Source organism: Aythya fuligula, chromosome 7, assembly GCF_009819795.1.
Source record: "Aythya fuligula isolate bAytFul2 chromosome 7, bAytFul2.pri, whole genome shotgun sequence".
NCBI classification, from domain to species: Eukaryota; Metazoa; Chordata; class Aves; order Anseriformes; family Anatidae; genus Aythya; species Aythya fuligula.
In genome coordinates, this window is record NC_045565.1 from 36,738,523 (window position 1) to 36,764,397 (window position 25,875).

The 25,875-nt window shown below is 43.0% G+C and overlaps 1 protein-coding gene across 1 annotated transcript in view; it reads right to left on the bottom strand.

Moving 5' to 3' along the window:
- Positions 1–537: 537 nt before the first annotated feature.
- Positions 538–25,875, bottom strand: part of TCERG1L (transcription elongation regulator 1 like) — a 67,437-nt gene continuing 42,099 nt past the window's right edge. The window contains exons 6-13 of the mRNA XM_032191658.1: positions 22,329–22,423; positions 20,834–20,922; positions 18,853–19,007; positions 12,973–13,042; positions 8,942–9,077; positions 6,986–7,075; positions 3,673–3,791; positions 538–1,474 (exon numbers count right to left, since the gene is read on the bottom strand). Coding sequence (XP_032047549.1) covers positions 1,318–1,474; positions 3,673–3,791; positions 6,986–7,075; positions 8,942–9,077; positions 12,973–13,042; positions 18,853–19,007; positions 20,834–20,922; positions 22,329–22,423 — 911 coding nt within the window. The 3' untranslated portion in view covers positions 538–1,317. The remainder of the gene's footprint in view (positions 1,475–3,672; positions 3,792–6,985; positions 7,076–8,941; positions 9,078–12,972; positions 13,043–18,852; positions 19,008–20,833; positions 20,923–22,328; positions 22,424–25,875) is intronic.

The window sequence follows — 25,875 nt, forward strand, 5'->3', positions numbered from 1 at the left end:
TCATTTTTTCCAAAGCAACAGAAAATACCATTCATTTCCTTGACTATAACAAATACCCACAACATCATAAAGAAAAATCCCCATTCATAGGAGAAAATGTCATAATCGCTCCTACAAAATATAAATCCATAAATCTAATGAATAATAACTTAAAAATGAGGTCAACTGAGAAAATTATTACGATCACAGATGGAAGAGGAGAGTCTGTCCTCCCCGTACTGTAAAGAGAAGGGACACGCTGCAGGTCGGTGCGGAGCTGTGCTGATTTCCTCCAGCCATGAGATCTGATCTTCACAGGCAGAGGGATGCCTTTGCTCTCAGTATGCTCCAGAAGGCCAACTGGCATCAGTGGAAATTTGCATACAAATCAGCAGTCCTAGGAGCTCTCCGTGGCTACCTCCCTCTCAAGTTGAAACGATTGAGCCCTGCATTATTTTACCCAGTCCTTCCAAAAGTTTAGAAACTTAAAAACCCCTGAAAATTGGCTTAAAATATTTATTATTAATTAAAAAAGTTAAATATTTATTCATACAAAGATGATGAGAAAAATCTCATGCAGACTTTCCACATACAGGAACATAATTCAAATCATACTGTGATGGTTTTACAAAATAACTGCTTGATAGGAACTCTGACGGAGAAGTGCTGCTACCACTCGTGTGCCTGAAAGCACCGTTCACAGGAATTAGAGAGCTATTTCTGAAACTTAGAGTTTTCCTATGGAACATATGCCAAGATTTTCACACTCTTCACTAAGATTAACAATTAATATCTTATTACTACTACTCAGAGAACTGGACATAGACGTGTGAACACTGGGTAATGAATCCCTGCATACCACTGTACTTCTAAACAATTTATGATAATGCGTAAAGTTGCCAAAAGATTGCGATAGATAATTCCCCTAAATGATGAAAATATCTTGAGGTTGTTATGGATGGCATCTGCTTCTGCTTAATTACAAATCTGCACTGGATTCATAATTTGTGTATATTACAAGTAATTTGCATAATTAAAACAATTAAGGGATTGACATATCATGGCAATTAGAAATGCATCAAACTCTGGATGTTGTACAAAAGAGAGCTTCAATATGAAACATTAATTCTTTGAGAACAAAATATCCTTCAGACTCCTGCAGAACAGCCTTCACAACTTCTACGCGTGTTCAACAAACGTCGTTAGAGGAAGTTTTTTCCAGGGATAGCCACTTCTTCGTTCAGCTGTTGCAAGTTTAACCTTTGCTTTAGCGTTCATTTATTTTCTTACCGCAGTCACAGCATTGACTTCTGTGCTTATTGCCAGTTTCAAGAGCTTTTATCTCATTTTCCGTAGCCTTATCCTGTTTTCTTTGTCCCTCTTTTTAAGAATAAGTATGAATTGATTGAAAAAATGCTCTTGGTCCTTCTTCTTTTGAACAAGCCGAAACCGCTGATCTCTTCCGTACTTCTCTGCAAACTCCTTAAACGTCGTTCTGCAGAAAAGACAGACAGTTTGAACTGCAGCTTGGTCCACCCACCCCGACTCTTGGACCTGGATGTCACGCTTAACTTTTCAGGGGCACTACAATAAGGTGTGTTCTGGGGAAAATTTGATGAGAACATCTCGGCAACCCCTGCGACAAGGAAGGCAAGGCCAGAGCAAGAGCTGCCTGGGCTGCTGCCTCCCCCATCGCCTTGCACAGGTTAACTCCCTTCTTTGGGTTTGGGGACACCTGGGCGATAGCTGAGGGGCCAAGTGTGAATCATTAGCACTGCACTGACACAGGCAGGTTACTCACTCCTGCCTTCATCTCTCCCCAGCAGTTCAATTCAATAATTAGCCCATAATAGCAGAAGCACAAGCCTACGCCTAATTGCTAATGAATGCACTTTGACAGCCAGCAGCACACGGTGCCTGATGGACGGCCGCGGTAGCTTCAGCTCCTTTAAATCAGCAACAAATAATTGTAAAACTGAGAGTTACAGGCACGACACAACTGAAATCCGCCGGGAGCTCTGCTTGGGGATTTCACGGGCAGGACCAACATTTTCAGATGCAAACACAGGATTTGAGGACAAAACACTGCCTGGCAGCACCTCTGCAGGTCCCCATACGGGTGGGCACCTCTGCGGGTCCCCTTGCTCCCAGAACCGAGCAGAGCAGCCGGGCACTTCCAGGTACTGGCACCCACAGAGCGATGGCCAGGACTTTGTTTTTAAACTCCCAGACTTTTGGAATCTCTTAGGTACACACTGCCCGAGCAATGGTTTCTAGCTTAATTTGCTTTCAGGTTGCATTCACAGTGCTGGGATAAATGATGGAAGCTGGAGTTAATGAAGAACTGGAGCAGCGCGATTATGATAGGAAAGGCAGCAATCGCCGTGTCGTGCACATGATTTCTATCGTGTGCTGTCTCTGTCAGACCTGAAAGGCATAGAGGGAATGCTGGAGGTGCTCCAGGTCCCGTCCGTGTTTGCTCTGCTGCTGCCAAGCCTGCCTACCCTGTGCTCCGGCTGCTCCCTGAGCCAGTGCTGGGGGCGCTTTGCAATGCACATCTCTGGGCTTACACCGTCCGGCTGCACTGCACCGCTTCCTTCTTTGTCTTGTCAAGGACTTTGTTGAGCTCACTACACTCTGTCATATGAATTTTACAACATTTATTGTTGGCTCTAAACGCTGTGGATTTGTAACAGTCACTTGGGTTTGGTTCTATTTGAAATATTTTCTATTTATTTATCTTACTGCACACTAACATCAAGCTAGAGATTACTGCAGGCAGATGAATTTCTCTGACATTGGGATCTCACAGCTAGCTCAAGAAAAACATTAAATGGTAAAACGTTCTCAGTTCCTGCAGGCCAGCATGTTTTTGCCCTTGCAAACTGAAAAAGAGATTGCTGGAACCAGCATTTAGCTGTTAGGTTATCCCGGAATAGTTTCTGTTTCATTGTAAAAAAAAAAACAACTTTCTATAATTATTACTTCCATAGATTTTGATGTGTTGTTTGCATCTACGTGTCTAGGCAGGCAGTGCTGTACAATCACCTGCAGATTTTAGTAGAGAAAACTGTAATTTCTTAGTTCCAACAATTTAACCAGACTTGTTATATATAAACCTCTTTATTTCCACATCATTTACAAATGAGCAAATGCCATCCTTAGCACTGCATTTGCTATCGTGCAACCTTGGATCCATTACTTAAAAATATAGAAAAATAAATTATTGTACTGCATGCTTTATTTTAATTTAGTGATGTGATATTACTAACAACTTTGTTCAGTTATACTTCTCTTCCATCAAAACCCAAACAGTTTTTCACTAGTTTTAACTGCATGCCTAATGTAAGTGCATTAAGGTACAGATTTTATGTACACTCGTGCTTTATATAATTATGCCATATATGTGTGTATAAAATAAATGTGTTCTGCAAAATATTACACATTCTAAATGAGAAACAAACAAACAAACAAAAAAAAGGAACAGAAAGGGAGAAATGGTATATTCTCTTTCCCAGTAATAACAGAAAATATTATCAAATATTACTAAAGAAATGTCAACACGGCACTGTAACAATGGATGTGAAACCTTGCTATAAAGAGCACATTCAGTTTTACAGCATTCCAGGACTGATAAGCACACACTAAATGAGAAACCTTGTCTGAACAGATCTTCATAAGGCAATGCCATACCTTGGTGATAACTTGGATTCTTCGAGGAGTTTTTTGAATTCTTCTTTGGCTAACAACAATTTATTTTTCTTTTCTTTGTACTCTTCTCTTATCCTGGTCTTGACAAACTGTTCAAATATCTTTTGAAATAAGGGAAACAAGATACAGTATTTATTAAAAAGGCTTATGCTATTTGTGCTTCATTAAAGGGTTGTCAATCTCAACAAGTACAACTCTTATCTGCCCTCAGTACTTGCTGACTCAAACGCAGCTGAATCTGCTTCACGGAGCACTGACCACGTGTTTTCAGAAACAGGCAGATGGAAACAGGCATAATTTTGACAGATAATGTAATCACTCAAACATCGAGTGCAACATAAATCACAATTTCCTGACTTGCTCACATCTTCATGCCTATAGCACTGTTGTTGTTTTTTTCTACCCCGTGTCTGTACAACTAATTGCATATATTTAGTTGGGATCTCACGTCTTTCCCAACTTGCATTAATTCCCAAAAACGTCTGTAACACTAAACATCAGCATCCTGTATGTTACTCCAAAAAAGCCTGAAGACCCTTCAATTCAATTGTCAAAAAACACGAGCTTACACATGATTCTCTCTACACATATACCCAAAAGCTTTACTGCCTTTGGAAGCATTGACAGTCTTCATCCTAACAGCACTTGGCTGCTAAATATGCGGCAGAGTGCTCAACGTCAGGGTTTTTGGTGTCTTGGAAAGGAACTAAGGACTTCCCTACATCTGAAAATTCTGCCAACTGCTTTAATCACATTGTAAAATACCAAAAATCTGATCCTGCTGACTTTGTGCTCTGAAAAGTGAGGCACACCAAGCTGCTGAGGAGCTGCTCCTCCGAAAGCTGTTAGCTTTCCGTGTTTACCATCCTTCTCTTTTCCCCACACATGATGTACATTGAATACTATTACAATGGTTACTGCCATGGTTGATTTCTCATCAGCCGTGAAGATGCACAGGTGCAAATCTACGTTTCATGAAAGCAGCACTACAACTGGTACTGGGCATGGTATGTGAAAAGGGGAAGAAACAGCGCTGGAAAAGTAAACATCAAAGGTGGCCATGCAAGACCTACTATGACAACGCAGGAAATCTGAATATATGATACTGCATGCAATTGCATAAGCTGAATACGAGAGGAGATGGAAAAATGGAGCAAATAAAATCTGTGAAACTGTTACAGCTTGCTTTTCTGCTATCAGTACAGCTATTAACGACAGTCATAAATCAAAATTAACATATAGCTCATTATCTAATACAGTCGCTTCTTTACCCTTCACTGATCCTTGACTAAAACACAGTAGCATCTTTCAACTGTTAATAACCCCTTGGAACATATTGCTCAGTAGGCAGATCAATCTGTAAATATTCAATAAGGGGTCATTATGTTCCTCAGGCAGTGTAAGGACACGCACCACCGCAGCTTGCAGTCCTGGAAGTCAAACCCAGCCCCAACAGACGGTCAAGTCAAGACCAAGTTCCCTCTGACAAGTGCACACCACACTCAAAACACCTTCCCTGCTCTTTGCAGGCTACCTGCTTGACCACAGGCAGAAGAAATCTGTGGTACAGCCAGCCATGCACGCATGCATCACTCCCTCACACCTCTCTTTCATTGTGAGCCAGTGTTCATCCCTACACCCCTCAAATACTAATCCATTTGTGTAACTGCACAAGCACTGGAGAGGCTTGCTATTTGGGCCACACAGTCAGCATCTGTCATGGTAAACGTTTCCGTGGATCTAAATGAAGTCTTCTACCAACGTGAGTTGTGTTTCAGTACGCACTTTCATAAAATCATCGATCCTTGTCCAGCTCTAACTTTCTCCTTAAACTTCTTCCCAGAGGAAAATGAGGTCTAATTAAAGGGAAGTACTTACAGTCAGTGTCCAGACCTCTTAACTTCAAATTTAGCAGCTACAATAAATTACATACATGGCATGTCCTCCCAACCTTTTTTTTTTTCCTTTTTTTTTTTTTTTTTTTTTTTTTAGCCCTGGCTAGTCGAAGAGCTCCTGATGATCATCCTCTCCCACCACGGTTCTGAACCACCCTCAGCCCTGAATCATTCTCGGAGCCAACATCTGCCTGACAGAGGCTTTCTACCTACAGGACTGCTCGCTTCTCACAGCCTCTCCTTGAATTAAACGCACCCCACAGATGAGGTCCCTGTCAGCAGCGCTTCAAGCAAAGCTCCACATTATATTATGTGTGTTCCTTATGTATTTTTATTATATCATCTCCATGGCTGACAAAATAAAAGAAGTAATGTATCTTGATTGACTGATCAAGGTCTAGGTTTTGTCCTTGCTGATTCCCTGAAATAAAATACAAGGCTCCTTGCTTAGCCTCTTATTTAGCAGTATTTTCCACTCTAGCAGTTTCGCTCACATTTTCATTCCCATATTTCATTATTGTTTTATTTCAGGTTTTTTTCTCGGGAAATAAAATATTGGAAAGGTGGTAAATGAAGATGCATGTGCCCAGCCCCTCAGTAACTACCTACAGCAAGCTCTCTGCAGAATCCACAAGACAATATGGGTCTCAGTGCAACAGAATATAAATAAGTAGTACATTTTTCATGATGTTTATTTTAAAAATGGACAATTCCATATTCAAAATTCTTCCTTTGCCAGGGTGACAAAGAACTAGTAAGGAAGATATACGACCACAGAGTAAAAGAGTTCACCTTCCCTGCCACATCCCTGCATCTCCCCTAAATTTTTTAGACTAATCTGCAGTCCTGGAGTCCTTTTAGGTCCTCGTGATAATTAATGCCCAAATAAACAAGGCAGCAAGGAGTATACTTCCCTTTGCAGCCGGCCACAGAAGCTATAGCCATTCAAACACATGCAATCACAGCCAACACGCTCATTCCATTTACATCTAGCAAGTTTAGTTATTGAAAAATATAGTAATAAATACTGCCAAACTCCTAGAAAAAATTCTAAGTAATAAAGTAGTCTCCCCACAATATGTAACATAAATCAGAGTGGAAGCATTACCTTATGGTCATTAGCCTTTCTACAGCTGAGTTCCCCCGACTCATCTGGCTTTGGTCCTACAACCTAAGAAACTGCAGCTCCTCTCTACATGCCAACTTACTTGCTGCCTTTCAAGGGCAACAGCACTTTCCTATAAACACAACCTAAATTACAAGCCCCACTGACAAATTCAAAAAAGAAGCTTCATTTCTGTGCGATGCTTTTTATCTTACCAAGATAACCGCTCCCTTACCCGTGCTAATTTGGGAAATGTTTGCCACCAGTCAGAAGTGGCGCTGGCAGTAATGCTCACCTGTTTACGTTCTTCTGAATTTAGCAGAAGGTATCGTGGATCAAATACTATTTTGTGCAACTCTTTCTCCCATGTAGAAAATGCTGAAACCTGTGAAGTATACAAATACAGCCGCATTAAAGAATTGTAATAAGGACTGAAAACAAGCAAATGTTCCATGGTTAAGCGAAAGAGCGGTTCAGAAAGCTACTGAACGCTCTAAAGATGCCTCAGAGCAGCTGGAAGTTGCATTTCAATCTGGTCCTGGCAATGCTCTGGTTGCACCCATGCCATTATTGTTGGTTTGCTCTAGGACATCTCAGTGAGTATCTGGGAGATGTTAACTCCCAATTTTTTGATGGAAAGGATCTGCAGCAGAAAGGGAAATGCTGTTTTTATTATCCTCTTTCTATGACAGAAGCACCAATTTCCATTTAAGTACCTCAGCTTTAACTCCCCCTCTTCCAAAACTTTAATGCTAACCCAAAGGAAGCTGTCAGTGCATCATACACTGAAGAACTGATAGCGATAATCTTCGAAGCATTATATTAATATCAAATTTATATTCATATTTGATATTCATATTAAATTTATCACTTCCATCCCATGGTGTAGGTGTCACCACCTCCATGTGGAGGCTCCTACCTTGTTCTGTTCTCTGGCATGGGAAGCTGGGTGTGCACCCAGGCACCACCCTCGGGATTCTGAGAAAACTGGTGAACTTTCAGGAGGATACTAACAGAGGTTACGTTTCTACACAGGAAAACTTGCCGCAGGCTTAGGAATAGTGCTGTCACCTTGGGGTTGCACCAATATCATATTTTATTTTTAATGCTACAGTATATTATTCTTTTGTTGATATATTTTTTATATGAAGATTCATAACTACGCTGAAGAACTAGATCTAGCTCAAGCTCTTGGTAATGCTGTCAAGTACCCTCTTGAAAAATAACAACATTACAAGAAAATGGCAGGAGACGTCCTTTTAAATAACCCGTTTAAAATAACACTAATGGCCTCAGTGCATTTCAAGAAATGCCAGCCAGCTGAGACTAACCAGCAGCTTGTCTGGACATTTAAAAAGGCCTAGGGTAAAAGTAAAGTAACCTATTTTCTAAATGTTTTTAATTAAAAGCAAAAACAAACAGTAAACTGACTACATTTCTTACTTGATGGGCAAGTAAACAGGAAATGAGGAAGCTTTTTATAGAATACCTTTCATATAGAATAGCCTTCATAATTTTGACTTATTGTCCTTTACTTTAAATTTCTCAGCAGAAGTTTTTTCAAGCAGTATTCATTTATTGCATATGTTAAGCATAATTAACAAAATGTATTAATAAAGCAGGTCTGTTTGGAAATAGTTTACTGATGAGCTTCTGAATCTCTGATTATACACCTTTAAAGTCTGATTACTACTGATAAGTTTTACAAGCTTTACTGTCTAACAAAGGGTTTTTTTTTCTTTACAGAAATTACATAAACCTCTATAGAATACATATCTGAAGAGTGTTGGAAGAAGGTGTAAAATCTGCACACACTACTCCAGTGCACACCCATTTACGTTTGCAGGACTAAGGACGGAGCCTGTTATGTTCATTACTCCCACTCCCACTCTCTGGACGGAGAAGGGACGCTGAGGGATGAATTTCTGTGCTGGCACCTTTATGTTTATAAATAACCGCATCCAGAATTCCTCACGAATTTTGGTCATCTCTGGGTGCCTACACAGGGATTTATTCAGAACTGCACCTGCAAAAGGGCTTTAATGCTGCATGGCCATGTTTTACTGGAGGGCATTGGAAGAAAAGTCAAAGAAACACAAAAACTACCCGGTTAAATAGATAGAAAAATACACTCCCAATAATTTTCCATTTGAATGCCAACTCAGAATTACGAAATGATTCCTGCAGTGGTCATATGGGATGCCCTAATTGACAAACGAGGTCTGTCAGATCACCTAGGCGTGCTTCCTACCCCTCTCTCCAGCAGCATATCTCGGAAATGTGTGATGCGCTCTTCCAGGGGAGGTGTGATCTGGTGTCCTGATGCCTTCGCTTTTTGCTCCTCCACTTCTGCCTCCGCCTGGTCAGCGGCTTGGGAATCTTCTGTTCTTTAACAAGGGAAGACAGAAAGCAGTTCAGAAATTGTAACCTTCGGAGGGCATTTTTAACCCTCTCCAGCAAATGCCTCAGGACGGCGGGATCCCTCTGCAGGCAGGGAGCAGATTCTGCCAGCAGCCGCTCCCCAGCCCTGCAGGCAGCTATTTATTAACTGCAGGTCTGCAGGGGAGCTCCAGCGACTCGTTAGGTGGAAGAACAGCCCATCTGTGTGATCACAGAGCAACTCAGCACCAAAATCTGACCTGTGTGTCAAGCTACAGAACAGTGACAGCTTCATATACAATTTGTCAAAGAGCAAAGATGTTAAGAGTGACTTAAGGGACTCATTTTGTTCTCTTCTATTTTCTTGTCTCTGTTTCTGTGCTCCCACACGTGAGAGGCAATGCTAACCGTTATGTTCCCGTGCACCCCAACAACTTGCAGCTAACCCAGGAGAGAAGGGCTCCCAGGCAGCTTTCTGCACGTTGTAACCAAAAGGAGCACAGAGCAGCATAAGGGTGATCTCCTCAGCTGTGACCCTACAAAACTGGTGTAATCACCACAACCAAACACTTCTACAGCAGGTAAATACCCCGAATTCACACTGCTCTGCATCCATCCTACTGCTGCTGATGGCTTTCAGAAAAAAAAGGATTCAATAAAAAATTAAGGTACTTTCTGGGAAGGCCAAGAACCCTAAAGTGATCACAACGTACAAGTGAGGATAATGAAAGTAAGCTGCTTGATTCTTAGCTTCCTACTAGGCATGGCTGCGTTTGCTAATGATGCAATTTTCACTAATACATGCTATTCAATACTTAGGTTTGGAATTTCAACATGAAAACAATTTTTTTTTTTTTAATATTTCCAAGCAAATGAATTCCATCAGTATGTAATCTGAGTCCTACTTCACAATCTTCCCTCTATAAATAATTACATTACACTTACATTTATCCTAGAATGCTCTAGTACCAGTGATTTGAAAGATATCAAATTGTTATTCTTCACAGAACGGCAGTGCTTTTTACATTGCAATAGCAAATTTTATTCTGTAACATGATCCATGAAAGGTCCAATCCCATTTCCAGTACACACAAAGAGCTTTTGCAAGATGAAACTGTGAGAAATACAGCACATTGCTCAATCAGCTCGGCACCAGAGGAGCCTTTCTGTTCTTCAATCTTTCTCAGGCGATTGAAAATGTTGTTGAATATTATACAGACTTGCTTTTTTCTCATGCCAAAGATTACAATAAAGAATACAATTTTCCTTAGCAAATAATGCAATAATCTGCACAACAAAGTATGTGACTTCGAAGTCAGAAGGACACATACGGGTTTGCAACTAGCACAATTTTGGAAGGCTGCAAATCTCAAAAAGGACAGGACACAAACTGGAATACAGGGAAATCCATCTAAACAGGACAAAGCTTGTTGACTGTGAGGGCAGTCAGCTGCCCAGGGAGGCTGTGGGGCTCCAGCCGTGGAGATGCTCACACCTTCCTGGGCACGTCCCCGAGCCACCAGCCGTGGGGACCTGCTGCCAGCAGGGAGGGACAGAGACCCCCATGCCCTCCATCATCCTGTGAAGAACACCCAGTTGAGCCAAGTTTCTATGAAGATTTTTTTTCTTTTGTATAGGGTACAGTTAAAACATCACCTGAGTAAGATTTGCCTTCAGTATTTTGAAGCAGTTTCCTTACACCCCAAAGAAATGCACGGCAAGTGCACCAGCAGCTTGTGGAGTGCAGAGCTCCTAAACCCGTAAATGCAGATTCTGGCTGGCAGCTCTGGAACAAGTCTCGTGCAAATGTCCATGTGAGAAAAAAGGGAGTTCTGCCTTGTTCTGTAGTCAGCTTTGGGTCAGGTCCCCTACCAGCTTCGTCAGCAGCAAGCAAGCAGAAGAAGAAGTAGAAGAGCAGAGCTGGTTTTGCCAATATAAATTTAATAAGTAAATGTGGATGTAGACATTAGTGTGAGTATCGGAAATGACAGAAGTGCTGCAATCAGAAGCTCTACCCAATACCTGTGTGACCCCTCTAGCTGAATTGGGATGAACTGTATTGGAACTTTGAGGCAACTGCATCCTATCATTAGCACCGGGCTTCCTCCAGCAGATCACCTAGCAGGTGATTTATTGTATGCCAGAGCAACCAAGGGATTTACTGAGGTAACTGAACTTCCAGAGAGAGCACAACCAAACTGGAATAGGGATTGCAGCATGCTTTAAAACAAACCCTGAAAGCATGCAACATCTCCTTTTTTGTTATATTTAACCAAGAAAAAATGTTGATATTGCAAAAACAAGCAAGTAACGTGTGCCTGTGTGTAAAAATTAGATTCACTTTTCTGTTCTCCTGCAGATTTCATGCACAGCACTGCAAATGTCCACCTAACACCTGCCTCTCGCTTGTCTGGCTGTCTGAAGAAGCCGAAGCCAGCATGATGCGGGAAGACACCGTGCTGAGATGAGGGCTTGTGGGGGACAGTGGCGTGGAGGCCCCGCAGCCTCGTCCAGCCTGGCACCTGCACACCCGCAGCCGACGTCTGCTCAATGTCCTCTGGTGAATAAGGCACAGAAATCCAATCCAGCTGAGATAATATTCCTTATTCATAAATAGAGACTGGCACAGGCACCATAAGCCCAAGACTTCTTTGATGCAGAAATCTCTGAATAAATGCATTTTCTCAAGTTTATGAACAAGCTTCTGTAGTTTTGGAATTCTGTTTGCTTGGAGTTTCATCACCTCAAGCAATCGTTAAAAGGAATCATCTCAATGGCACACAGAAAATACCTGCTTCTATGCACAGGTCCCATGAGCAGCCCGTTATTGTTAGACACACTGATTTCAGTAGAAGTGTTCTTAAATACTTTTATACTAAATATCAACTTTTATCCTAACCTTACAAATACAGAATAAATATTAAAAGTATCTGTATTTACAATATATTAAGTATAAATGCATGCTTTTATACTACATATAAAATGCTTAAATATTCTGAGTATTGAACTCAAGGTATCTGATTTCTCCTTCATAACAATATAAACCCATGGGAACTCTACTGAGGTCAAACTCCCCACTCAATGCAGCAAGGCAAGAACGGCAATATAGAAGAGAATAATATTATTTTCAATACCACCACTTGCAAAACACAGAAATGTGTTGTTTCCTAATCAAAATGCCCACAAATACAGAAAACAGCATTATACATATTTATTTTACAGATTTTTTTTGTACTGTTCCAAACCAGCACACGAATCATAGCCAGCCTGTGCTGACCTTATATGCAGTTACTGGCCAAAGGTTACGTAGAATGAAATGCTCCTCAGGCACTGCTTAAACCAAACTGTTTCTTAATATTTTGGCAAGGGTAGGGGCTTGCTTATTTGGCACAGGTTTTTCAGCCTCCTACTTCACAAGGATTTGAAGCACACATGGTGATAAAGGTCAAACAAAAGCATGGCAATACAAATGCCTCTGGACATTTCCAAGCTGGTAGCTTGGCTGCAGTTTTGCCTGACTACAGCATCAAAAGAGATGACTGAAACCTTGGAATCCCTGATTGCAGTGAAAAAATGTTACTTCACTTTAATCAAGATAAGGCTTTTATCCAATCTCTTTAAAATAAGGACTTATCCTTGTGGTATGTTTTTTAAGCAATTTAAAAATAAATAACAGTAACTCACACAAAAATGGATGATGTTTATGGGAAATAAATATTTTAAAAAATCATGGTGTTGGATGAAGAGTGGATACTTTGGGAATGTGTTTCATAGTTTACTGATTTAGTTATCCATACAGAAGAAAATAGTGCTATTTCTCTTTGCACCGATTTGACCAGACTTTAGTTTCCCAAGATTTTATATACATTATATATATATAAAAAAGTAAACTTTAGAACTTACTTATTTCTCTTTATTTTGATGCTAAGATCATCATTTTCATCTCCCGGACAAGAGCTAACGCTTTTATCTGCTAAAGAGAAATAAATAGAGCAGTTAGATTTGAACTAGATAAATGGGAATCCAAATTCCCCACATTAACTTTTCATTTCTCGTTCTTTGATTTCCACTCAGGTATTTACTGTTTTGTCTCTGCACAGAGTATTTTAAAAATAACTTATTTCATTCAATCCTTAGAAATCCCTTCATGCAAATGGAAGCGATAGCAACAAACAAGGGTCATTTTCATTCTGAAAAACTGCTCGCTGTTCATTTGTGACGTTTTTATAAAATCTCATTACTCCCACCTCTCTTCCCTTAAAAACACAACCACGAAGATGCTTCTGCAAAATTATTTCAGTCCTTGTAGTCTGAAGGATTCAACGGCGGTAACTCACCCCAGAGCTTATTTCTTACCCCGTTTCTCTGTTATATAAGCACATCTAGTGCCCCAGAGCAGGCTGCCCAGGTAGGCATCCAGATGGGCCTTGAATATCTCCAGAGAAGGAGACTCCACAACCTCCCTGGGTTTTCATCTAAATTGACACGGAAAGACCAGCAGAAGTAATGCCCCGCTGGTGGCTGGTTCGTGCTGGGTATTTCTCAGTAGATCACCGTGTATCAGCTGAGAAACGCAAACACCAAACTGTACGTGCTTAGCTTGGGGACACCAGAAAGACTAAGCTGAGCCTATTATGTTGGTACTGGAGATGGCTCTTGTTATTTAGGAAACTATTAAAAAATAAATAAAAATTAAGTTAAAACTGAACGGGTTATGGAGATAAAACTCAACTGATGGCTTCACTGCTTCAAATAACTTTGTACACTGAGATCTGATCTTACTGAAATCAAACCCATCCAGAACTCCAAGAGGTCTGCAGTAAAATAATTTAATACAAATAGAGATCAGTAATTATTCTGAAATGCATAAACTAATTTCAAGTCCCTCTTACTTGTCCAGGTACAATCATTGAAGCTAACAGAAATCTGGCCATTTAAACCAAGCTTCAATTTAAGAAACTTGTTCTTGGCTCATTTTTCCCCTTATTTTAGGGAAGTTACTTACATGTTGGAGGGTTTTCAGCAAATATTAAGGTTTATTTATACTAGGTGCATGAGCACAGCACACACTAAATCACTTCAAAAACAACAATAGCATAAATGCTAGCTGTAACATTCTGGCATGTGAAGACCAGGGGTAGGAACAGAGACCACATAAGAAGAAAATACACAGAAAATTGAAATTATTTTGATATTTTACTAACTATAACTTAAATGACAATACTGAGAAGTGAATGTCATTTCAAAATAAGGAGAGTTTGATCTCAGCATTACAAATACATTAATCAATTTAATAATGTTTTAACTATATACAAATTCACAGAAACTATTATCTTTTTTTGCTGACTTCTTCATTGGGACACCCAATTAAAAATACAAAGAAGTAAGAAAAATAATCCGTTCATTTAGATGGTGGAACGTAGTTCAACAGAGATAGTATAAAGCTATTAATGAGAAGTTGGACCTGCCAAAGCAGCAGTGCTCTTAGCTTTAACGATTGGTACCATAACATGGAAAAGCAGAGTACCTGATGCTGTTTTCAAAGACAGCTGAAGGTAAGGATGACTTTACTTCAGTGCTGACTGACCAAGCATAATCCTGTTCCTACCAAATTTCAGCACTAATAAAAAGAAGAAAAAGCCATGGCTAGCAGAGCAGTTGTGTTTATCAAATGCCACACAGAGCCTTTCCAGGGCTGGCTAAAGGATGCATTCAGTGATACTCCTGGACATTACAAATCCTGACGTGAAAGTATGTTCTTTCAGTAAAGAATGAAAAGAAAGCAAGTGGTGAGGAAGTCAGGTCCAAAGCAGAAAGCTCACATTTTCAACAAGGCAAGGGAAAAACTCACCAGTGATGAAAAATGATTATGTGAGGCTCTCAAGCTACTTGAGCCTGAACTCCATTTGAAGCCATCTTAGGAAAAGATCTACCACAGATTTCTGAAAAGAAGGCTATATCATTTTGGATTCTTTTTGTGAAAAAAATCCATGGACTGTATATTTATGAAACCAAACCTTTAATTACCATATAACTTTCAGATAAAAGAAGCCCGATACAATACACCCTGATTTCATTATTTACTCCCACCCGCTGCCTCCTGATTTATATAATCTCAAGCTCTTCCACTGAATGATGACAGCCTGTATGAAGGAGGGACACTGAATCCTTCTTGCTTTGCTTGCATCAGTGACTTCTCTGGGTATGCTGCCTTGGACAAATGGAACAAGATTGGAGTCAGCATCATCACTTAACATTTCGGTGCGATGGAAAACTCAGTAAAAGATGACAAATGGTATTTATACTCTCACTCAGGAACCCACTGAATCACATCATATCGCTGGACCTCTGGTAAGATTATAAACTGACTTTGAAAGGGAAGAAAGGCAATGGAGCACAGAATCTAATAATTAATTCAAAGCTTTGAGGAAGAATATTATTTGGCAGTAATCCTTCCATGAAATCATGAACCAGAGCATTGCCCCAGTCTGATGGCCTATCGAGCTTAGTGCCGATTAATTAAATCATTCAACTAATCTGTCGTGTAATGAATTTCAGTTCATTTTCCAGAACAAAAAAATTTACCACTATTTACCTGGTGAGTTAAAGCGTTGCCAATCCATTGGCAACACACACAAATCTGGTTTGTAGAGAGCTCTAGCTCTCTACATGTAAGGCTGTGAGTTAAATGCTTAACTATCTACGCTATTTGTAAGGACCAGGCTTCTTTTTTTTGTCTCAATACTAACTGGTTGAAAATATTTCTGGGAACAGAGTAGACTAAATCATCCCTAATTCTGAATGAGGATCATACCAAGTATGAATCAACATGCAATTTTTTGTTAACATTCGTTTTCTTTGTCTGAAAAAATATAAATTCCTGACCCTAACATCCAGACAAACAATTTTCTAAAAACAGAAGGAAAATATCCTTTTTCCACCTAAGTCTTTTTTCAGTTTTCCTATCCAATTCTCTTACCTTCCAGTATCCCCTGCCCAAACATGTCTTTTGGGGTTGATGAGGAGTACCATACTTGTAGGCTGATGTGCCAAGTTTCACCTCTGGATTTAATTAAGTTTTCCTTTAAAGAATTGGTGCTCTTTCCTGCTGCACTAGCTTTTGGGTTTCCTCACCATTTGATTGTTTACAATAAATGGACAGAAATTCCAATAATTATGATGGAGTAAAGTGGAAGACTGGAGAGGTTACAGCCTGGGAAAAGTTTCTTATCCCCAGCATTATACTCACTCTACTTCCCAAGCAAGTACAGCCTGTGCTTGTTTGTGGGGCTTAATGGAGCGCAGAGAGGCTTTTTAGGGAGGCACAGTGTCAGTCAGGAGGCGGCACAACTCGAGGCACATCAGGACTCTGGAAGAAACCACCAGGCTCTCCATTCAGGTGACTTCTCCCTGCTGGTGTGAGCTGTGTTCCTTGGTAGAGGCGCGGGAGAGGCTGTGGTCCTGCTCGACCACGAGGGATGGCCAGCTGGGAACCCACTGGTCGAGGAGCGTGATGGCCTCGGACACCTCTACGGGAAGGAGCACTTTGTGGGGGCAGAGTAATTGATAAATGAGTAATTTTTCATTTATGCCTAAATTACAGATGCACTTGATCTTGCAGTGGAGTGATGCGCAGATAACCTATAACACCCCATGAATAATTAAGCTTGCTAACTTTCTCGTTCCTTTGATTTAAAAATTCTAATTAAAACTCAGCGGCAGCAAGTAAGCTAAATACATCTGGCAGCCATTGTTGCAAACACACGGCTCATCTCTGTTATTTATTCACTCGAGATTAGAAGCTAAGAGAAATGGCAACAAATAATTTCTTTCACCTCAGCAGCTAATATATACTAATTATAACCCGACTGCCTCAAATACCAAGCAACCACAAGTCCCAGTTATATCAAGGAAGATGAAGACTATTAGCAGCAATGAAAACCACAGTCATAACAAAATTGGTCCATGAATCAAATCTTGGTGGTACTTATAGATAGATAACAAAGGATAGGAGTGAACTGGCAGACATCAGCAATAGTTTTAGAGTCTTGTTGTTAATTAATTATAGACCGTGAACCATGACCCTCACTTCTGTCTTTGGCTACCATGTCGCTTCGTCAGTAACTAATCGATCTTTCAATATATCCTGTAATAAAAACATATGCTCTTTTTTTTCTCCTGAAGAATGAAATTCAGCAGATATGCTTTGGCATTTTAGATACTGAACCAAAGTTCTATACAAAAAAGAATTTATGTGAATTTGAAGCATCTGGCAATTTAAATTTAATATTTAATATTGAAATACTGTAATGACATTATATGCTGATAAGGACTACACTAACAGAAAAGCACTCTGCAGCATTTCTCTGTAGCATTTCCTCAGTAACGTTCTGCTAGTGACGATAACACAAATACTGATTTATTACTCACTTTTATCTACCTGTCAGCATCAAGTTTCAAGTCCAAAAAGGCACACTCACAATGTGGTTTTCAATAGTTAACTGGAAGTTTTCCCTCTGGATCAAAGCATGCATTATGGCTCCTGACAGCACGCATATAAAAGACAGGTCACTTCATGAGGCTTGTAATGCCATCTTATTTCTAATTATAAAATGCTGTATTTTAAAGGAATGACAGAAGCCTAATTTTTCCCCCTCTTGGTATTTCCAGACCTCGCCACTAATCAGCTGAAGGAGGTTCTGCTGTGAAACTGTTGCAAAGCACAGTATTCAAGGATGCAGCAGCACAAACAGCTAATCAAGACAGGCAGTGTTCCAAGTGACTGCCGCGCATACTAGATGTGCCCCAGTAAAGGCAGATCCTATTGACACAGCTCCTACGTGACAGCCAGCGTAAAGCATCAGGAAACAGAGGAAGCACTGCGAGTGGAACCACTCCCAGTAACGATGCACAGGGAGCCAACTGGTGAAGCAAGAGAAGTTTGAGAGAAATGTGGCGGAACAAACTATGGGGCCACTAGTACACTAGCAGACCCAGGCTGACATGCGGGGCTACTGCTTGACTGGTCACCAGAGGGAACAAAATCTGAACTGGTCAGCTAAGCTATGGATAGCAGAATAAAAAGACAGGAAGAAAAGATACGAAGCATGGGATGGGAGAACTGCCTCCACAAACCTTGTAGAGGAGCAGACACCTTGGGTCGCTGACAAGTCAAGGCCCTTCTTTTAAGCTGTATTTTGAACCACTTAACATGTATTACTGCACATCAACATGTTATTCTTTAGCCAGGGCCACAAATTTCCCCTTCAGGAATCCACAGTGTTTAAAAGTGGTAGATTTACGTTGAGATTGAAGCACCCATGTTTCCATCTAACCTTTTAGCAGCCATTAGAGATTTACTGTTGGGAATCTTTTCCTCCTCTACAACCTGGTTGAATAATCATTAACTATGGCGTATCTGCTTTTGTGGAATAACTGAATAATGCATTGGTAATGCATTTGCAATGTACATCTTGGAAATAAGTGTAATAAAACATAGTGTCTTCTGAGATGTATTTTAAACGTCACAGATCCATCCAGTGTAAGAAGCCACCTGGTTCTTTATTGCCAGTAATGAGAACGCTCCATCCCCTAGTTCAGCACTTCAGGAGGGATAAATACCCTGTAATGAACATCAATTTTAATATGATACTTGGCACAAAATCTCTAAAGGAAAGTCATTCTAATCACGCTTATCAAATTCTCACCGTACGCACTTAGAGATCAAGACTGTTTCAACATGTGAGTTTAAGTAGAGGCAAATAATCACAGGGCGTTAGTTACTTGCTGCGGCCTCCAGCTTGCGCTTGTGCGGCGGGTCCTCGATGATCCTGTTGATGTCGCCACGGTGCTTCAAGTCCAGCGGCTTCTCCCACACCGATAGCTGCATTGTAGGGTTGAAGAAGAAGACCCGGTCATCTCCAGTCCAGACTACACACCTATTTCAAGTGATAAACTATGCTTAGATAATGTCAGATACATGTATGACCAAGAAATTAACTCTGAGTTGAATTCTCGTCTGTCACCGTTAGCAGTGCATGGCTGAGACTCATCTCAGGCAACCTGCACGGGCAGGGAACAAGGAAAAGGAGAGGAAAACACAGTGAATGCTTTGTTTACAGCCAAAGAAACCACAGGAAAACACGAGAGCCATGGGCACTGGGACTGGGATGTGCAGGTGGCTGCAGCCCACAGCACTGAGCCCAGGTGATAGCCATGGGCTCTGGATCCAGTCTGGGAAACACGACCGAGTTGCTGCAGTGCAAGCCAGTCTTTGGACTTGTTCAGTTAAATAACTGTCTCAGCTTGACATCAGTTTTTGCACCTAAGTTCATTTTAAAACAGCTAACATAACATGAAAGTAAATAACACAGCCCCATGACACAGTCAGTAAAGCTCAGATTTACGCCGCCAAATCTGTATGTAAATAAACCAGCAGAGCAGTCATCTACAGCCTCTCTTTCTGAATTGTAAAGGAAACTAATAAAGAGCACATATTCACCCTGCCTTCCTCAAGCACATACACACGCTTATAATGGGAAAACATTGTTCTCTGATACATAAAGTGCTGGAAAGAACAAATGTTATTAGTAGAAGCCCTAATGCTTAGCTGTTATTAAAAGAAGGGATCAGAAGCGGTTAAAAAAAAAAATAAATCTGCTCTGGGTAAAAGACTACAAATATGAAAAACCCAAAAACCCTCCATCAGTCCCTGCAAGGTACGATAGGATTATAACCCAACATTTTCTGTGTACCACTGGTAAGGCATCACCACTGACTTTGCCCATACACAAAATAAATATATGCATAACCTCTGCAGGAGAGAGACTCGGTAAACTTGAAACTAGCATCTTGTTTGGGAACAGCAACGCTGCCCCACGCATATGGGACTGGCAAAGCTATTATTTGACAGAGATTATAACCAGCGTTTTTGGAAACCTGTTCTGTCTCTGCTGACATGCTGCTGTGCCCACGGCTCCTCTGGCCGCTCACGTGGGTGCTGCTGGTGTTCATTAATCACCCAGTGCCACCAGGTCTCATGTGCCATCACCTCGGGTTAGAGGCTCTGGGCTCCCTCGTGACACCCCTTTACTTTTCTGCGCCTAATATCATCTGACGTTTAATTTAAAATTAATGTCCCTTTCCCCATGTAACACGTCACCTGTTCCTCCTCGGTATAATAACAGTTCCAATTATCCACAGGGAACGCATGGTATTTTGTTTCAATCACCGAGCACAAACTGGAGATGCAGATATTGCTGTGCTCATTTTTCCCTACAGAAACTGGTTTGAGCATGAGTACTGGCCCTAAAAAGCAAGAACATTTCTCATGGAAGTTGTATTTCCTCTTTGATCTACCCAAGAACTGTACAAACTGGGTCCTCAGCACGAGAGATCTAGGAAGACCAGGGCCCTACAGAACAACACTGAGCACTGCTGCACAGAACTCCAGCAGTGAAGCACCCACCAAATCAGAAGGAAAACCAGCAGCTGCTTTCTGCCAGAAGTGGTTTCTGGCCGAGCTGAGGTACCTCACGAATCCCAGGGAGGTGGCTCACACCATGTTTGCAGCTCTGTCCTCTCATTTTCGTTAAGTACATGATTAATGAGGAAAAGCCACACTGGAAGCTTGGAAAGGAATGCAGTGCTGCTACTTAACACCCAGGATAGTGTATTTTCCCCACGTAAAGACAACTAATGCATGTTTGGCAAGAGAACCAGCACTGATGAATGACTTTTATTAGCTCTAATTGCATTTGCTTACCATGGTGATCCTGGCACTGGAGTGGATGCCACGGGCTTGTTGCCATTTGCAGAACTGTCATCCTCATTTACTAGTTTAAAAGAATGATCCTTGAAAGAAAGATAGAGATTAGTCAACGAGTAAAACCGATACGTAAGACTGCTACTGTCACACAAATCACTCCCGTTAACACAAAGTGGATTACGCAAATTGCCTTTATTCCACTGACAGCTTCACGACCAACCAACTGCCTTGACACCAGTCCGGATAAACTGGAAATAATCAAAAATGGTGCCCCACTTTCAGTACAAATGAAAAACCAGCAGGCACGCTTTTGTCCATGCTAATAGCTCACCTGGGACAGGGGTCTGTGTATTGCAACCACGAGGAGAGATTTGCCCAGAAGGGCTGGCTAACGAGGGGGGCAGGCTGGAGGAGGAGCGCTCCCAGCACCTGGGCAGAGCAGCAACTCAGGGAGCAGTGGGGTAGCAGCAAGGGCCAGGGCTGCGGGTGGCACTGGTGGGCAAGCACACACCTCAGTGGGCAAGCACACACCTGGAGGGAGCCGTCTGAGCAGGGGGGAGAACCAGGGAGCACTCAGCACCCCATGGAGGTCGTGTCCTGGCCATGTCACGTCCTGGCTACCACCACCTGCTGCTTGCTCGTGTGCGTTTTTTCTGGTCTTGTGCAAAGACGTAACAGTGACAAGTGCTGAAACCCCATGGGGGGTCCCGTGTGGGGACCCAGCTCCACTCCTGTCCCCGTCAACCCCCTCACCACAGGGATGGGTCCCTCTGCCTACGGCTGGCCCGTGCAGAGGGCACAGCAGCCAAGGCGGGTGCTGGGGCACAGCTGATATGTACGGGCAGCGAGCATTTCAGTGGCTTACAGAAACAAACTGTGAGGAGGAGGTGTGGGAGGAAGGCAGCAATCTAGCTCAGTGCAGTATCAAGACGTGAGAAGCACGTACTTCAGGCAAATATAATAAACCATGTATGCAGAGGTCTTTATTTTGAAAGCACTTGAAGCACCAAGGATGTGTCCCAGCACCAATACAGATGCAAATGTGGGGAACACCTGCAGAGCCTGGCAGGCAGAGAAGTTTTGCTTGCACAGAGCCTAAAGAAGGCAGCGTGATGGAAACATCAAATTTAAACAAATATTTGAACTCCTTCCACATCTCCCCCTCAGGACAGAGCTCCTGGCGTGCACGGAGGAGACGCGTGGGTGAAGTGCCCACTGCAGGGCAGCTCTGGGCACCTTCCCCACCGCTGCCTCCTGAGCCCCAAGGCTGCAGCCGAGAGCATCGGGGCCGACCCCCTGACACTGCACTGACAGAGCTCCGCAGAGCACTAAGACAAATTAAACAGATAGCTCTTTACGATCGACTGGAGGAAACAATCCTCAATCGACAGCAGAGCTGCAGGTCACAGAGCAGTCCTTTAGAGTGACTCCGATCCGCGCAGCTCGATAGCTTGAAAAGGGTTTTAAAGGAAGACGGAAACCCACAGCAGACCTTATCGCCATCCCGCTCCACGGGCGCGCTTTTTCTGTCGGCGTGCAAAATCAAGGCTGGCGGGCAGGAGGGCCGGCTGGATTCCTTCCCGGTACCTGCCAGGAGAAAGGGTCATTGGGCTGGGTGCAGGCAGGGCATGGCCGGCCACACGTGGGGCTGAGCCCCCTGCCCCTCTGCCCCCCAGCCCCGGCCCGGTGGCAGCAGCAGGGGCCGGCAGGGCCTGCAGGCCGCGGCTGGGCTCTGCCTCGCCTTCCGCAGCAGTCGTGGCTGAGCTTTTAATTGCTTTTTAATTGGAGCCGCTGTAAGAACAAGCCCCCAGCCCTCCCCTTTCACACGGCAGCTGGCTCCAAGCGAGGTGCCCAGCACTGGGGGTGTTTCCACGGGCTGCAGGAGATCGGTGAACAGCGAGGAAAGGCAGAAGGGCAGCGGGCATCAGACAAGCCAAACAACCAGAAAAAAGTGTTTTTTTTCCACAATGGTGAAAGCGAGTGGTGATGGTAGCAGCTCCAGCAGGCAGCACACAGGGCTGGGGATGCAGGTGGCCGTGTCGTGCGGCCCTGAGCATCCCCCCGAGGATAAAAGCCCCCAAAACTATGATTGGGGCCCCACAACACAACATTTAGATTCTTGCCTTAAATCCTACAACATTTTTGGCACCGTTAAACAACAAATGGTGACAACGTTTGGACTCACTCAAGATAAAACCCCAAGAGCAACACCCTGACCCCCAGCACCACTGTGCACACATCCCCGACGAGGTCCAGCACCGCACCAGAATTACCAGAGGAGGCTTGAACCCCTCTGAAACTGCTGCTACAACAACCTGCCCACCCTGCCCATGTGGGGTACGCCACCAGCACCCCGGTGCAGCACTGCTTGCACCCTGAGCACGCTGCTCGAGGGCTCAGAGCTCGGCGCGCTGCAGATGGGGCAGCACGGACGGACTGCTCCCATCCCCAGCTGCTGCAGGGCACTTTTTGCCTTCAGGATGGACTAAAACTTGGGTAGAGGAGCTCGAAGGAACTGTTGGCATGTGCTGCTGCTCCAGGAGGGCGTATTACGGAGTCGATTCGGGTGTGAAATGGCATTTGATTAATTTGGAAATTGCTTAGCAGAGGAGACATACCTGCAACAGGAACCACATCAAGGGCAAGGCTGGAGCCCACAAAGTGTTTGATTCCCTTTCTCCACTGAATATATCACAATAATAAAAATTTAAGTATAAGTCATTTTTCTCAGAAGACAACTTACTCAATTTTTATGGGTAATGAAGAAGAAGATTTACAAATCATATCAATTAATTTCCACATTAAAGGAGCAAGGAGAAGGGAGCAGCTAATATATATCAAAAGGATCTCTAAATCTATCGTTCTTCATTGGACATCTGCTAGCAGGGAATCACAGCATTACTGCAGAAGTTCAGCTTTGAACACGGATAAATTACATCCAGCTTCATTTTGCCTGCAGGTGGTCACACCTCTGCCTTCTCCTCCCGAACTTCCAAAAGGCTCAGAGCAGACAGCCAGAGAGCCAAAGGCTGGAGACATCAGAGGACCTCTCTGGATTCTGCAGGGAATTTCTCAGTGATGACAGGCACAGCAATGCCACACATACAGCTGGGTATTTTCCTACCAGGGACACCAGCGCCAGTAGGAAGAAACTGACCCCAGGACACTCATCTTCAGCCAAGAGAAAAACCAGGGTCCCGCTGATAAATATGAAGGCACATTTCATTCCTCAATCTGAAACTAAAAATTTTACTACAAAGTTTAAAAAAAGAACAACCTACAAAGGAAATGCACTCTTGTTCATGTCCATAAATGGTGGCACAAGCCATAAAACTCACACCAGAAGAGCTGTATGATGAAAAAAGCATGGCAGAAAGGACGCCTGAGAGCCAAGGATGTTTCTCTCATTCACCACTTTGTGAAGTCTGGAGGCACAATTATAGCACCTGGCTGAAATTCCACTCTGCTAACACATTCTCACACTCTAGAACATGGCAGAGAAAAGATGTGCAGCTTCTTCACCCTCACGAAGGTACTTCATTACCTTGCCCCATGGTTTTCCATCTCTGCCTCTGGCACTGCTGCTACCCCAGGGATATTCTTGGTTTCTGCTGCCACTTGGTGTGGGTTTTAAATCAAACAAAGGTTTTAAATCCAAATAGCATTAACATGCCTTCTGGAAACATGCTTGTGGAGGATGAAAGGAACCTTGAGACACCTCCCTTGTAGCTCCTTTACAAGCCAGTGCGGGTGCAGTGGCATGGAAGCAGGAGGAAGAGCCCCGGTTTGGAGGCAGTTTGCAGGCTGTGGGCTCCCAGCACGGTGTAAGGTAGTGCTGCTGAGTCGTGCTGTGCCTCAGCGCATCCAGCTCCTGGCTCTTCTGCTCCTGCCAAGAAGTAATCCCAGAAGAAAGAGCTCTGGAAGGCTAATTACCTCCTGGTGAAACTGTCATACACAAGCTGCTGCTCAGACAAGGCAAAGCCCTGACTCTGCCATGCAAAGAAGGAGCAGCTGAATGTGGAGCAGCACACTTGGACAATGCTGAACAGACCTTGGGTGTATTTTTCTTTTAGTAGGGCAGTCACATCAACTCCACTTCCAGCTCTATTTCTTTCTCTTCCTACCTATTTCTCTAATCCTAGAAGAAAAGAAAAAAGCTAGTTCGATTCTTTTGGAGTCTCCATCCTCATGCTGATTTAAGAAGTAGCCAGGAACTCTCATTCATCCACATGCACACGTATGCATGCATGAGGAGCACGTTTACCTCGCTGGCATAGTTTTTTAACTGACAATTACATAAATTAATAAAAATGGATTTAAACAGACTGTTGCACATGTGAAGCTCAGGGGAAGTTTTGCACCCCTGACACTGAAGAGTGAAACAGGAGAGAGAAGCTCCAACACTCCCACAGCTCAGGCAGTTCAGGTTTGATGCAAAGGAAGGTCCGATGTACGGCACAGCTGCTGTTGCCACCGCTGCTCTCACCCTGCTCTCCAGCAGCTGGAGGCTGTCTTGAAGTACGAAGCACGAAGGCGGCCGCGCTGACCACGCCTGGAGCCTCGCACACCGCTGTGCTCACTCCTGCTTGAACCTTACGCAGTTCCACTCGGAGACTCTCTGTGCTGGCAACGCCCGAAGCAACTTCTCAGCTTTTCTCCTTTGAAAAGCTCTCTCACATCATCTGAGCAGGGATCTGAGGCCTCACGGAGGGACTTGGGTGCTGCGTCTTCTGCCAGAAATAGCGTGCCGCCAGCGCAGCACACCTACGTGGGCTCCTGCAGCACACAGCTCGCGCAGCACTCACACGTGACACAGCCTTCTGCAAAATGCTGGGCAGTCAGGACACGCGAAATAAAATGGAAAAAAAAAAAAAAAAAAAAAAAAAAACAACTAAAGAATTGGGCTGAACTGCTGAAAGTCACTGGGCAGGTCAGGAGTCAGTATTTTTATATCCACAGTGACCACTGAGATGGGTTTTCCCCAGACACCGAAGTTTCAAGCCTGTGTTTCCTCCGTCTAGCTTCAAAACCCTGAGCTG